Source organism: Danio rerio, chromosome 25 (assembly GCF_052040795.2).
Source record: "Danio rerio strain M-AB ecotype USA chromosome 25, GRCz13ab, whole genome shotgun sequence".
NCBI lineage: Eukaryota > Metazoa > Chordata > Actinopteri > Cypriniformes > Danionidae > Danio > Danio rerio.
In genome coordinates, this window is record NC_141045.1 from 22,524,022 (window position 1) to 22,540,064 (window position 16,043).

Below are 16,043 nucleotides of genomic sequence, written 5' to 3' on the forward strand. Positions count from 1 at the left end.
TAAATATCTAAAATATCTGTAGTGAATGAACAACATCACAACATCCTGTCACACAATAAAGGCATCTGCTCTCTTTAAAGCGTAAAAATTAGGATTTGTAATCGAACTAGATAGCAGAACACATTTGCACTCGAAAGCAGCTTCTGCAGTGTGATAGACACAGGCAAAAGCAAAAAAACAAACAGACAAAAAAACGCTGCCCTCCCTTAAGGTATGATGGCGTATCTGAGAGCTCTATTTCTGGTACTGGTGTGAAGGAAGTGGCAAACATGTGTGTTAAATTGCAGGAGCTGCACCGCCGCCTCGAGGGGACGCCAGAGACCACCAAAACAAAAGCTCTTCAGACTGTCATTGAGATGAAGGTAATACTTTAGCCCCTGTTTTAATACTGTTTATGTATACTGTTTGCTTATGTTTTGTCTGGCAGGGAGGGAAAATAACGTTCTGTCTTCACTGATCAAAATAAACTACAGTCCCATGAAACATTGTGAACGATCCAATCAAATCAAAAAGATTCATGGGAGTGGGCGGAGCTAAAGATCTAATTTGGCACAATTTTCTTTATATGACTTCAATTGGTTTATTTTTCATCAAAAGTATATATAATTGATTAGCATTGTAAAAGCAATGGGTGAGTTTTTCGAGGTTTATCTGTTTCCCTTTGAAGAAAATCAATGAAGTTTTGTTTATGCAACTCGACTGTCGCTCTCTGTTTAGGCTATTAAAGGGATAGTTCACCCAAAAATGAAAATTCACTGACCATTCACTCACACTCAAGCAGTTCTACATTTTTAGTAAGGAAATGTGCACACAGAATGCGATTTTTTCTTTCCAATGCGCTACTTTTCTATTGTTTTCTAATGTAAACATGCGTGTTTGACTGTTACATTAACATCATTCGCGCCACACACAATCTTTAACTTTCACACGCAGCACAGCTCATCACAGTCAGCTCTAAAAGCAGAAGAGCTGACCATTCAGAAGAGCTTTGAGGTGGGGCAAGCTTCTGTTTATAGTAGAAAGTTGCCATGACCACTGTTTTTTTTTTTTTTACTGTTATAGACCTTTTTCTTCGTTGTTGCATGGAGGGCGCCATAGTGACCAGCGCCTTCCGGTAGGGTGCTCAGAACTTTCGTTAAGAATTGTCATCAGCCAGAGCAGCATTTCTCAACTTGGTGTCAAAACTGTTTTAAGTGTTTTTGTGATGCAAAACTAATTTTGAAAGAAAGACGTGGGTTAAAACAGTTATACTTCTGTCAGATGCGCTTCAAGTATAAGAGAAAAATGCTCTCCTAATTCAGTGTCTGCCATCAGATCAGATGCTAAAATACAGCTTCACTGTTCCCGACCTGTCAGCAGTTATACTATACTCTGTGGCTCTTCAATACACACACACACACACGCATGCACACACACGCACATACAATACCTAATTGCATTATAAAGAACAAACCATAATACTGGCATTAAACTTAAGTCTGTAACTAATACTCTAATGGCAAATTTGCATGTCAATTTTAATCGGGAGCCGTTTATGTTACTTTTAGTTAGTTTTGTGTAGCATTTACCATGGTTTGTGTTTTTCTGTCATTTCAAAATGCCACTTTATTTTCACTTTGTGACACTTATTCAATCATTGTGGTAGTGGGACAGTAGGCTACGTGTGTGTGTCAAACATTTTAGTGAAGTATACTTGTTTGGGTTGGTTATATGTTTGAAAGAAAGAGAAAATGATCACATTAGCAATGACGAGACTCTATTTAAATGGCACAAGATGCCGTCTGACGATGAGGGAAAAATGCCTCACAGCAGTTGTTTTCCATCCCATTAGTTCGCATATTTTAAATAATCAGTCCAGGAGGTGGTTCTGATCGACAGTTCAAAGACGTTAAAAGCACATAAGATAGATTAAAGCCCTATCCCAATTCTATTTTTGTACCCCTTCCCCTTACCCCTGGCCCTTAAAACTAAGTGTGAAGGGGAAGGGTTTCAAAATTTACCCCCCAAAAAAATGGGACAGCACTACAACACCTGCACACGTCATCATATCTCTTGCTTCATATGAGTTTGACGATCGCGACTGCTGTAGTTATTCCAGTTACATTTTTTTTTGGTATTTATCTTAAGGAAATAACTGAAGGCAACAATATTATGTTATCATAACGATATAATGTGACAATAAGATCGTAACTTTAGTGCGCATTTACACAGTGGCGATATTATTTTGTGTAAACACACCAAAAACAACATTAACATTGTAGTAGACAATGTAAAAAAAGCCCATTCGCAGCTACTAGACTGTTTTTGACAGGGTATTCAAGTGTCATCGAGTGTCAGAATGTTGTGGGACTGCTGTACAGGAGTTATTATTATGGATTATAGATAGCGAAATTTAGTGTTTTTCATTTTAGCGTTTTTTTAAGCAAGACAGTAAAACACGAACGTGGTTATGAATATATTTGGTTTTGAGTATGGTCCTGAAAAATATCTGTTCGAAGGGCTTATCTACCTTTTCCTCTTAGCCCTACGCCTTCAAGCTGAAGAGAATTGGGAAGGGCTAAGGAGTAGAATTGGGATTGGGCCTAAAACTATCATTTCAAAGCTGTCTGAATTTGAAAGTTCTTAGCATCCTCCTTGCGCATACACGCAAAGCCTTATGGGTAATTTTGCGTTCTAAGAAAAAGATCTACAGTATACCATGGCAGAGGAGGCGCTCATTGTGGCTTTGTCCAAATTATCCTTGGTTGTATGTTGTATCTTCATGTGCTTATCATAACATTCATTTATTTTTTTATTGGCTTAGTCCTTTTATTAATCAGGGGTCGCCACAGTGGAATGAACCGCCAACTTATCCAGCAAATGTTTTATGCAGTGAATGCCCTTGCAGCTGCAACCCATCCCTGGGAAACACCCATACACTCTCTTTCACAAACATACACTACAGACAATTTAGCTTTCCCATTTCCCCTGTAGCGCATGTCTATGGACTTGTGGGGGAAACCCAGAGGAAACCCACGTGGACACAGGGAGAACATACAGAAATGCCAACTGACCCAGCTGAGGCTCGAACCAGTGACCTTCTTGCTGTGAAGTGACATTGCTACCCACTGTGCCACCGAGCCACCCCCTTATCATAACATATTGTTTTTCATTTCTAATAGGTCTGTCATTGTCGCCATGCATTTTAGAATTCTAAACGCAGATTTCTATTGGGGTATGCACACGGGACCCCAAATAGGCGGCTGTTTGCGGCACCCAGCTACGACTCTTCATATTTCTGTTGCACCACAGAGTGACATCTGAATAGTTTCATATTAAATAACATGTGAATGTGCGAGTCCGGTGTGCATTACTTTTTACTATCATATACGCGGCATGGTGGTTAGCCCATGGTAACATTTGATTTGGCCCGCCATCCCATCTGAAAAGAGAGGGGGAATGATGGGGAGGTGGTTGGGGCGAATGCCTTTGATGGAAATCAGCATTTCAAATTTAATGTAAACTTTAGGTTCTTTTTATATTGAGGAGCCACAACTACAATTAAATGTTTCAATTAAATGTTGTAAATAAATCAGACTTTTAAAACGTAAATATTGTCAGTTGACAGATGCACAAGGCATCGGCGAGCAAATCAAGGCAAAGGCAGGAGCAGCTCAACTGCTGTAATCAGCATTGAACTCCATTGTTCTATAAATGGGATTGTTTATGTTTTTACTGTATTATGTTCATTATAAAATGCCTAAAATGATACTGCTAAAAACTTTACTATGTTTTAAAGAAACATTTTTTTTAGTTATTTTTAAATATTAGCATATTACCCATGCCATAAATTTGTCATATTTCCCATGGCGAATTTAATGTCATACTGTTTCGTACATTAAGCTTTGGCCCACAGTCCTCAGTCCAGTTTGGTTTTTGGTGCTTTATAAGAAAAAGTTTGGGCACCCCTGATCTCAAGGCTGTTGGAAAAAAACAACAACTGTTGACATCCATAATACATTTAACTCAAAATGGAAATACAATTGCTGCTTTTCCCAACATTCTTCAGTATATCTTCATTTGTGAAGATCAAAAACCACTCAAAAAGGTTTGTGGAGGATGAGTAAATGATGATAGAATTTACATTTTGTATGAACTATCCTTTTAACGTTAATGCTTACTTTTTGAAGCGGTTTATTCCGCTGTGGCGACCCCTTATTAATCAGGGACGAAGCCGAAGGAAAATGAATGAATGCATGCTTAATTTTGATGATGAATGAAACCACATTTTTTGAGTGCATGTTTTAAGAATGGCCTGATTGTAATGTTTATAAGGGTTTATATCCACCAAAGAGTGTTTTCCCAAAGTGTCCGTCCAATGAAGTGAGCATATTTTTTTCAGCTGTTGTCAATGAATATGGCCTGTTTTTTCTACACCTGCAGTGTGGCAAAGCTCTGAACATCCGCTTTAGGCGTTTTTTTTTTTTTCTTTAAGAGTTTTGGAAGAGCGCTTGCTTCGGTGGACACATACCTTAATACTTAATTTCATAAAAAAGTCATTGTAGTATAAACTTATAATAATCAAATGAACTGACTTGAATAGTTCCCATTTGACTCAAACAAATAGGACTTGGTACATCTTTACATTTTCCGGATCATGTAATACGAACACACAAAAAAGTATATAATTTTGCCAATAGTTCTAGGAACTATGAAAAAGTTCCCCTGGCTCAAAAGTCCCTTAGATGGAAAAAATAAGGTCTTCCATCAATTTCCTAATTCTCTGGAAACAACTTTCATTGATCTGGGCTGGCCTGAGGTTAAATAAATAGCTACAAAATTTAAATTCCTACCAAGTTCCTATCATTGTGAAGCCAAATTGAGACACCGGTGTTGTTCATTATTGACATTAAAGCTGGCGTGACTCATTTTGACGTGTCTCTCAGGATTCTCAGATCGGTTCTCTGGAGCGGGGCCTTAGAGAGTTGGAGGACCAGGTGATGATGCTTCGCTCCAGCAGCATGTTGAGCTGTGAAGAGCGGCAGGAGGAAGCCAAGCAGATGGAAGTCTATCGCAACCACACCAAGTTCATGAAGAACAAGGTATTGCGCTCTCTGCTTTAAAATAACACATCAAGATTCTGCCATTTCCTCCTGGTTTAAACGTGTTTTTGGTGATCGGAACACAAATGGTCAGAAGAAACGCATTATTGTATGTCTCCCGTTGTTTGCTGAGAGATCACTTCTTTTTTTTTTTTTGAAGTTCATGTTTTATCTAATTTAAAAAGTTCAGCAAGGGAAACAATGATCCTCATAACTAAAAAAAAATGGATGTAGTCAGGAGTTTGTGTACTCTCCCTGTCCTGCCTCTTTACTTTATAATCTTTTGTTTATATTTTGTAAAATAATTTCAGCTTAGGAGTTGGTAGACAATTCTTTTTTCTGGATTAAACATCTTGGTGCGAAGACCAAACCTTTATGGTAGTTTGGACAAGTTTGGTTTTGGCCTTTAACAGTCTTTTTTTGACAAATGAAACATATCATATTGTCTAGTGCAGTGTTTCTCAACCCTGTTCCTGAAGGCACACCAACAGTACCCATTTTCAACCACCTCCTAATCAAACACACCTGAATCAACTCATCAGAACAATAGAAGAGACTCCAAAACCTGAAATTAATAGGCAGGAAAGGGAGTCACCCAAAATATGTACTGTTGGTGTGCCTCCAGGAACAGGGTTTGGAAACAATGGTTTAGTGTATAGAAAAATGATTATATAATTAAATCAAGTTGTTTATTGGAGAAAGATGCAACTGGATCTGTAGATTTCACAAATTAATTCACCAATTTAACAGGTTAACTGACAAGATTCAGCCTGGACACCGTTATCACATCTCAATTAACATTTTCTTCACTTCAAAATATATTTGTGATGTGTGGGAGAATAAAAAGTACAATATTTTGTTTTGGAACGTTATTAGGTAAAAGTTTCCTAAAATAAAAATACTCTGATGAGGACAGATTATAATGTGAGGAATAATTGACTTTGAGCCATTGTTTGATTATTAGTAAAGGTGTTGACGCAGCGATGGAGCAAAGTCAAGCCAGTGTGTATTAAGTTCTAATAATTCAAGATATTTGTCAATTTTTTATCCTTTACCTGCTCCTGTGCATTGTACTATGTTCTTAAACATCTCATCCAAAGCCTTCTTTTTTGTTTTGTTTTGATTTTTGACAGTTGTAGGCCACGAGTTTTCATGAGACTATTATGACATGTTTAATGGTCATCATAATCTTAAATCCTTAGAGGTTTTTAATATTTAGATTTTTTTTTTTAAAAAGTATGAACATTTATATGTATATGTATTACATAATCTTTGAATCAAATTACAAAAAACTAATTACTGCTTATGTGAGACGATGCAGAGTGTATGGGCAGGACAGTAAATTTGACGTTGTTCTCTCTTCTAGGTGCTGTTATCAGTCTCACACAATTATTTTCTTTTTTTCTAAAAGTCTTGATGACACCATCGTCGAGTTTTTCTTTTATTATTTCTGCAAATAATTGTCAAAAATATTTGTTGTACTTTCCCATTCACTGCTCTCTTGGTTTGAATGGGAAACCAAGAGAGCAGTTGTACTTTTTATTCTCCCACACATTTCTCCTGCTACTGAGAAACCCAGAAATATGAAAAGGGTCCATAGTCACATCGCATGATCTGCAATGTTGAGGTGGGATTATAATAACCAGCCACTATAGTTCAGAACATGTGATTTGTGGGGTAACAGCAAAATCTGAACCCTAACAGAGTTAAAGATTTTCATTTGGATGTGATTTTAAGGTCTGCGACTATGTAAGATTTCAAGCGAATTTAAAGCAAATAGTTATAGCTTTAACTTTAAATTTAAGCTTTAACAAGGATTAATTGTATTTAATTATTTATACAATGAAGACTATACAGGGCTATTTTACATATGATTATTTAACTTATTAAAGCAGAAGTGAAGTAAATGTATTATCTACTTGTAATGTGGTCAAAACCTACCTGGTACTTTAGCCCTGTGGTTCCTTAAAACAATCGGATACCTTAGAATGTTTTTCAGCCGACCAAAAAACAACCATTGAATACCCACAGTATAAATGTTCTTAAGTACCAGTAGTGAAGTAAAAATCCTGTCCCCAATACCTCATAAGAGTTTAAACTATGAAAGCAGCCCACACTAATGCCCTTTGACAACCTTAGGAAGTGACTGAAAGTAGACAAGCTCGTGACATTTGACAGTCATTCACATTTACAATTTAACGTCACCCATTTCGATCAGATTGACTTAAATGCATCTTAATATCAGGTGCAATTGTTTCACATACTGTAAATACAGTATAACAGTGTTTCTCAACTGGTGGGTCGCGATCCAAAAGTGGGTCACTGGAACATTTTCAGTGGGTTGCGACACTCCCAAGAGTGTGTGGTCAGAACAACAACAAAAAATGCGTGCACGAAAACCCTACCTTTTGACATGTGAAATTTCATTTAATTATAGCAAAAGATATGTCAAAGCGCAAATATGACCCTGAATATGTAAAGTATGGATTTACATATATTGACAGCAAAAAAGACTTAAAGCCTCAGTGTGTCTTAAGTAGCGAGGTGCTCTCACAAGAGAGCATGAAACCGTCTAAATTAAAACGACTTTTATCAAACAGAGTGTTTTATTACCAGTTTAATGGCAACTGAACCTATCCTTACCCTAACCACTGTTTAGACTTAGACTTAGACTTAGACTTAGAAAACTTTATTGATCCCGCAGGAAATTGCTTATGTAATGACTGCCATAACACACAAAACACAGAAACACAAAACCACAAGACAAAATAAATAAATTAAATAAGTGAAATAAGTCACATAAATCCAACCAATCTATAAAAGGAAACAGCCACAATACATAAGTATACAAACTATTATATAAGATATCACACTTAAAAGAATCAGTGGTAACTAATACTATTAAGTCATATATCAAGTAATGAAGATAATATTAACCAAAACCAATAATATTACACATAAAACAATTACACATAAAATATTTCAAGTAGTAAAGTGATTCAGCACTCATTTAAAAAACAATGATATTGCACTAAAAATATTTAAGACCCAGTAAAAAAATTTACAAATATTGCACCTAGTAGATCATTGCACATCATAAAACATAATGCACAGACTTCCACACACTAAAACCCGTAATAAGTAATATATGGCACGAGCAGCAAGGTATAGCATAGATTACTGTAAGGGTAAGTGACTGAGGGAGACGTTATGAAGTCTGATACCAGTGGGAAGGAAGGATTTTCTGTGGCGTTCAGTGGAACACTTTAAGCTGGTAAGTCTGTGACTAAAGGTACTTCTCAGCTCGTCAACCACATTATGAAGAGGATGATCTACATTGTGCATAATTGACTGAAGTCTAAAAGTATTTGTTATTTTTACTTTGTAATATTTCTATAATTTGATACATTTTGTTAAATGACAGCAATAAAATATTGTTTATTTGTAAGTCTTGGTGATTTTCTTATGATTTATCTGTCACTACTTGTGTATGTTAACAAATAAATACAAATTAAGTATAATTGCTAAAATTGTATTATAGTTCCTAAAAATTTAGGTCGCGGACTAAAGACCATGTAAAAATGTGGGTCCCATGGCCAAACCAGTTGAGAACCACTACAGTATAACAACGAACTTCTTCTGTTTTGTAGATGGACCAAGTTAAGCAAGACCTTTCCAGAAAAGACACCCAGCTTCTTGGCTTGCAGACCAAGTTGGAAACCCTGACTAACCAGTTTTCTGACAGCAAACAGCATATTGAAGTGCTCAAAGAGTCTCTAACTGCCAAAGAGCAACGGGCTGCTATTCTGCAGACAGAGGTAATAGATCTCACCGGTGGTTAGTCTTCGCCCATCGGACCATCAGATTCCCTGATCTCTGACATTGTTTTGCAGGTGGATGCTCTGAGGTTGCGTCTGGAGGAGAAGGAGACCACGTTAAACAAAAAGAGTAAGCAGATTCAAGAAATGTCTGAAGAAAAAAGCACACTCAATGGGGAAATACATGATCTGAAGGACATGCTGGATGTCAAGGAGCGTAAAGTCAACGTGCTCCAGAAAAAAGTGAGGACTGCTTTTTTTAAAAGTCTGTTTAAAAAGTTTTTCATCACCTTGTGATAAAGTCAGCTTGATCCAGAAGTTGTTGAGACATCAGTTTGTTGATGTACAAAAAACTGAATATTGAGTAGAGATGGGGCTTTCTTGTGCTTATAATTTTGTCATAGCAAACTAACGGTAACGGGCGTGGTTAAGAATATTATGAATGAAGCTGTCAAACTGACGTCAACAGAGAAGGACCTCCACTCCAAATGCAGGAGCAAATAGTCAGACTTTGATTCATTAGCTATGACAGATTAACATTTTGTGCTAGCAAAAAAAACATTGTTAATTTTGATTTCATCAATCATTCATCCATCTATCTATTATTTGCTGCTTATCCGGAGGTGGGTCACAGGGGCAAAAGTCTCAGGAGAGAACCCCAGACACATCCTCCAGTTCCTCTGGGGTGAATCTAAGGCGTCATGTGTCTTCCTCGGGGCTTCCTCTTGGTGGGACGTGTCCAGAACACCTCCCTAGGTAGGCATCCATGAAGCATCTGAAATAGATGCCAGAGGAACCTCAACTAGCTTCTCTCGATATGGAGGAGCAGTGGTTCTACTCTGTGATCCTTACGGGTGACAGAGCTCCTCAGGAGCTTACTCTAATCTATCTCAATCTTTAAGGGTACACCCTGCCACCCTGCAAAGAAAAGTCATTTCGGCCACTTGTATCCGAGATCTTGTCCTTTAAATCACGACCATCGGTGAGAGTGGAAACTTAGATTGACCAGTATATTGAAAGCTTTGCCTTTTGACTCAGCTCTTTCTTTACCACAACAGATCAGAGGTGATACTATCTCTACTCAGTACTGTTCAACATTCTGCACAAGCTCTGGGTCCTTCACTCACATTAAGGTGACATTCCATGTCCCAAAAGCCAACTTCTGTGTTATCGCGTCCAGAACTTTAACCACCAACTGTGCCAAAATGCCCCAGCCCCTTTTGGCTCCTCCTGGAGGATGTGCTTTCAGGAGGTGGGCTTTCAGGAGGATGGCCCCATGTCGGTTCTTCGGGCTGAGCCAAGCCAGGTTCTTTGGGAAAAAAACAGCCACCACAAATGCTTGCATATGAGCCTCAACTTCAGGCCTGGCTCCAGGGTAGGGCCCCGGCTGTGCCATACCAGGCGACGTCATGGTCCTTGATTTCATTTGACTCATAAATCAACCACACTTAGTCTGACCTTTCACCTAGAACATTTTCGCCTTGGAAAAAAGGAAGAAAATTGAGAAATTCTTTTTAAAAGAATTTTGACAAAACTGTGTGTCTGTATATATACATACAGCTATGGAAAAAAATTAAGAGACGACTGTATTGTAAATTCAGTTCCTATGAATTTGCAATACTTTTGGTATACGGATTGAGTGAAATGGAAACGGAGTTTGCATGTTCTCCCTGCCTTCGTGTGGGTTTCCTCCGGGTGCTCCGGTTTCCCCCACAGTCCAAAGACATGTGGTACAGGTGAATTGGGTAGACTAAATTGTCCGTAGTGTATGAGTGTGTGTGTGTGTGAATGTGTGTATGGATGTTTCCCAGAGATAGGTTGCCGCCGGAAGGGCATCCACTGCGTAAAAACTTGCTGGATAAGTTGCCGGTTCATTTCGCTGTGACGACCCCGGATTAATAAAGGGACTAAGCCGACAAGAAAATGAATGAATGAATGAATGAAATGAAAACAAAAATTCTGAAAAGGACTAACAACAACTATTACAAATTAAAAAAAATACAGAAATCTAGATAATTGTTTTCTTGGAAATTACAATTGTTTAATATAAATGTTTTTTAATTGTTGTGATTGAAAATTTGTAATGTTTAAACATGTAACATTCAAGTGTGGGTTAAATATTGAGGCATCAGTGGGGCAAAATAGGGTCAGATGCTTTGAGATAAGCTGTGACATTATAGCTTTTTTTGAGTAAGAGTAAATTCAAAATACTTTTAGACAATTAAAACGTCACTTTAATGTTACCAATCTCATTTTAACCGATGTGTTTCAGATTGAAAACTTGCAGGAGCAGCTGAGGGATAAAGAGAAACAGATGAGCAGTCTGAGAGAGAGGGTTAAATCCTTACAGACGGACACCTCTAATACAGACACTGCCCTGACCACACTGGAGGACTCACTGGCTGAGAAGGTGAGGAGCTCCTCTAGAGGACGCTCTAACACAGTGCTTCCCAACCTGGGGCTCACCAATGATTTATGACAGGGGGTCACTAAATTCACTGTAGTTTGTGGGTTAAAAGTAAAGAAGTGTAAACTAAGTTCTGAGGGAAATGATATGAATGAATTCAGACCATAGACTTGTTCATATCAATGCATAGTTTGACTAAATATTAAACCAAAATAACAATAATGTGTGCTCTAAACACATGAAAATATAAAACTTTTTTTTTTTAAAAAGTCAGTACAAAGATATTTATAAAATGGGTTGTAAATATTGTGAATGTTTTTCTGTTTATTGTTATGTGTTTCCAAAATAATAATGTTTTTTGGGGGAAATTATTCGGTTATGACTGTTTTCAAAACTGTCACATATGCGTAGTTTGAAGTATGTTTGAACTGTCGTTGGTCATGTCACTGTAGTTCAGGTGTAGTTGCAATGATTTTACAGAGCGGCTAATCAGCTAACCTCCATCCAGAGATGGCAAAAGTACACACATTCTTTACTCAAATAAAAGTACAGATACTCACGACTCTGGTAAAAGTTGAAGTACTAATAACAATTTTGTACTTGTGTAAAAGTAAAGAAGTACAACCTCAAAAATGTATTTAATAAAAAGTACCCATTACTACTACATGTTTAAGGGGTACTAGGTAGGTAAATATCCGGTTTCCCCCACAGTCCAAATACAAGCAGTATGGGTGATTAGGTAAACAAAATGGGCTGTTGTGTGTGTAATTCTATTAGTGGTCACACTTTACAATAAGATTTATTAGTTAATGTTAACTAATGCATTTACTAACATGAACAAACAATGAACAATAAATCTACTACTTTATTTGTTCATGTTAGTTAATATTAGTTAATGAAAATACAGTTGTTCATTGTTAGTTCATGTTAACTCATGGTGCATTAACTAATGTTAAAAAGCATGGACTAGGATGTTAATAATGCATAAGTAAATGTTCAATTATGGTTAATAAATGCTATACATGCGTTGTTCATGATTAGTTCATGTTAGTAAATGCATTAACTAATGAACCTTATTGTAAAGTGTTACCCTATTAATACATTTATTTTATGCTAAAAGCAACATTCACAGCGGTGACTACAACCTACAAAACATGGTCATGAATTTTTTTCACGTGATAAATTCAGGATCTTTTGCATTATAATTGTATTCATAAATCATATAATAAATAAAACAAAAATTTAAAAAGCGTAAATTCTGTATTGGGAATTATAAACTCATCATAAATAAAATAAATAAATCGCAATGCATAAAATTTTTAAAAAGTGTTTGATTGTTTTAGAACTAAATGTACAAATCTTTACAAAAAAGCACTTTTCCCGAAAGTGGCAGCTTTTAACTAATGTAATCTGATTCAATATTTTATGCTAAACTAAGCTAAAAGTGGTCCCACCATACAGGAATATAGGCTGAATAGATAAAAAAAAATGTTGTAACTCATTAAAAAATCACTATTGGACTTTTTGGCTGTGCAAGATTCACTTGTTTTGTTGTTTCTATTAGAATAGCATGTACAGGCTGCGCCCTCTTCTTGGAAGCAGCAGCTCATTTGCATTTAAAGAGACGTGCATAAAGACAGTAGCTGGGTCCCAAATCGCATACTTATGCACTATTCTACGCCATTTTATAGTATAAATAGTGTAAGTAGTGTCACAATGAAAACTCAAAAAATAATAAGTAGACTTTTATTACCCGGATAATGCACTCATTCAGCTGGTAAAATAAAGTGTGTAATGATGGACACTTCATACACTCAACAACCACAGGTTTGCTCACGTAGTGGAAGGGGCGGAGCTATCGGGCGCACATGTTGGATAACTTTATTTATTTTGGATGGTGAAAGCAAAATTCTCCAACGAGAGTGATTATAGCGCCTCCTGAGGGTTAATGCGGTTATACTCATGGCAGGTATTATTTGATAATTCGGTCGTTTATTTCACGTTTATTCGTTTATTTCGTTTATTTCTGATTAGTAAAAAGACATTAGTGTTCCATTTGGGACGACACTACATACATATACTATCCTGTTGAGTGTGTAAGTGCATAAGTGCATAGTGTATAGTGTGGCATTTGGGACGCAGCTAGTGTGTTTTCTAGGAACACCAGAGATGTATTTTGCATCTTTTGAAAAGGGGCATAATTAAAATGGAGGTCTCCTGAAAAAAAGGTTGGGAAACACTGCTCTAGATGACCAGACTTTAGAACAAAACACTGGTGCTCCTCCAAATGGTAACTGTCTGGAGTTGAAACATCTGTGCTTGGTTATAAACACTTGATGCTCCTTGTATATGCTGTCTTTTTGGCACCGTGTTAATGTGAGCACTTCTCAACAGGAACGTATTATTGAGCGTCTGAAGGAGCAACGTGACCGTGAGGAGCGAGAGAAAGCCGAAGAGCTGGACACCAGTAAAAAAGAGCTGAAGGAGTTAAAGGAGAAAGTCAGTCTGCTGCAGGGAGACCTGTCAGACCGTGAGGTACTGAAAAATCACAGGAAAACACCATTCAATTTAAATTTTTCTAATCATTATTGATGCAGTACTTATGAAATGTGTGCAAAAAAAAAAAAAAAAACACAATACAAAAGAATTCAGGCAAACTATTATTTTAATATTTGTCAGATCAAATTGCATAAGAAATCAGATCACCCAACTAGCAAATGGATTTTCGTATTAATCTAACAACGTCTAGTGAGGTTTATATTTAAAAAATATTAAATAGTAAGATTGAAAAAAAAGGTTACTTAATTGAAGATACAAGATTCATTTTACTTAATTACTAATTAATTACTTTGACAAATTGATAAATAAATCTGCTCATAAGGGGATGTAAGGTGGTCAACCTTGAAACATGCCATATTTTACATGGCATATTTAAAATATTTTTGCCACACAAAATGTTAGCATAGGTTTATTCTGAGAACAAAGCCCTATATACATTTCTGGAGGTTGCAAATTATGTAGCCAGAGGAACGTATGGCTGCATTTCATCTTTAAAAGGAAAGCTACGGGGCAGTATGACGCCGTTTCTTTAACGGCTCACCGTTTAAAGGCTTTAACGGCTCACCGCTTACTTTTGTATGGACAGCTTTCCCGCTGTAAAAATCAGGCAAGGGCTTTTCTCGAATACTTTTTTAAACTGTCGGTTGGGTTTAGGGAAGTGGGTGGGTGGGTCAATAGGTGCTTTTTAAAAACACTATTGGTTGGGTTTAGGGAGGAAAGAGGGCAGGTCATTCGTTAATAGTATTTTGGCTGCAGCACTTAAAAAAATTTTGCAAAAAACTTTACAAATTTTTTTTTCCCAAAATAAAAGATTTTTTATTATTTTCAAACACATTTATCTAATTTTTGAGTGGGATGCTAATCATCTGATTTAATTCAAAGATCTATGCTAAGCTAAAAGTGCTAATGTCAGATCCAGAGATCATCTGAATCTATTTAAAAATGGTAAAACTGGCAAATATATTTTAATATTAATCTAGCAAAATATAGTGATGTTCATATTTAAAAAGTATAAAATATTTAAAGTAAGAATACAATTTTTTTAACTTAATTGAAGTTAATTGAACTTAATTTTCAGAATATCTTCCACAATATGACATTTATTCCAAATATGGATTTATTTAATGTGAGTAAAAAAATTACTAAATGACAAATTGAAAAAAAAATCTGTTGATTAGAGGGTGTAAAGTGGTTAACCTTGAAACAAACACAAACATTTTAAGGTAAATAATTATTATTTTTAATTGTTTTCAAATAGATTTACTTCAAATTTTTGCAAATTTGCAAAAGAATTTAAAACAAATAATAATATTTTTGCTGCAGAACTTATTAAATTTGTGCAAAAAACATTACAATATTTTTTTTTCATTTTTAATGACGATAGAGTCAGGACCTCGGTTTAACGTCTCATCCGAAAGACAGCACTTACTGAGCAGTAAAGAGTCCCCGTCACTATACTGGGGCATTAGGACCCACACAGACCGCAAGTTGGGCGCCCCTGCTGGCCTCATTAACACCACTTCCGGCAGCAACCTAGCTTTCCCATTGTGGTCTCCCATCCAGGTACTGGCCGGGAGACCACAAGGGGTTTTAATTGCATTTTCAGAATGTCTTCCACAATATTTAATTTAATTGAAAAAGAAATCTGCTCATTACGTGATGTAATCAACCTTAAAACAAGCACATATCCTACATGACATAAGAGTGTCTGTCAGAACAGATAAACCACCAAGCCTCGACCTTATAAAGGTACATATTTACTAAAAGTGTTTGTTAGTTATATACCTGCGACCTCAATGCTGTTTGTTTCCAGACTTCTCTGCTGGACCTGAAAGAGCATGCGTCGTCCCTGGCCTCGTCTGGCCTGAAGAAAGACTCCAAACTGAAGAGTCTAGAGATCGCCCTTGAGCAGAGGAGAGAGGAGTGCAGTAAACTGGAGAACCAACTCAAGAAGGTGAGCCACAGCATAGAAATAAAATTATTACCAGTTTTGCTACGCTTTAAAATATTTAATTGGCTAGATGTAGTTTTTTTTGTTAAGTGTGTATGGACAAGGAAAAAAACCGCAGAATACATTATTGAAACATTATTGTAGCCATTGTTCCATCAAAAGAGCTATAATCATTTATGGATTTCTCACTCTGGTTCGAACCTCTTCATGCCAATAACTCTTTCCTC

At 36.6% G+C, this 16,043-nt stretch overlaps 1 protein-coding gene across 9 annotated transcripts in view; it reads left to right on the top strand.

Annotated features, from left to right (window-relative positions):
- The window catches only part of erc1a (ELKS/RAB6-interacting/CAST family member 1a), an 80,040-nt gene that overhangs the window by 20,061 nt on the left and 43,936 nt on the right, over positions 1-16,043 (top strand). For all 9 annotated transcript variants that reach the window (XM_087310739.1, XM_087310735.1, XM_087310740.1 and 6 more), the window contains 7 exon segments: positions 288-362; positions 4,926-5,081; positions 8,732-8,899; positions 8,975-9,142; positions 11,172-11,309; positions 13,701-13,841; positions 15,679-15,819. In XM_087310739.1, coding sequence (XP_087166865.1) covers positions 288-362; positions 4,926-5,081; positions 8,732-8,899; positions 8,975-9,142; positions 11,172-11,309; positions 13,701-13,841; positions 15,679-15,819 — 987 coding nt within the window.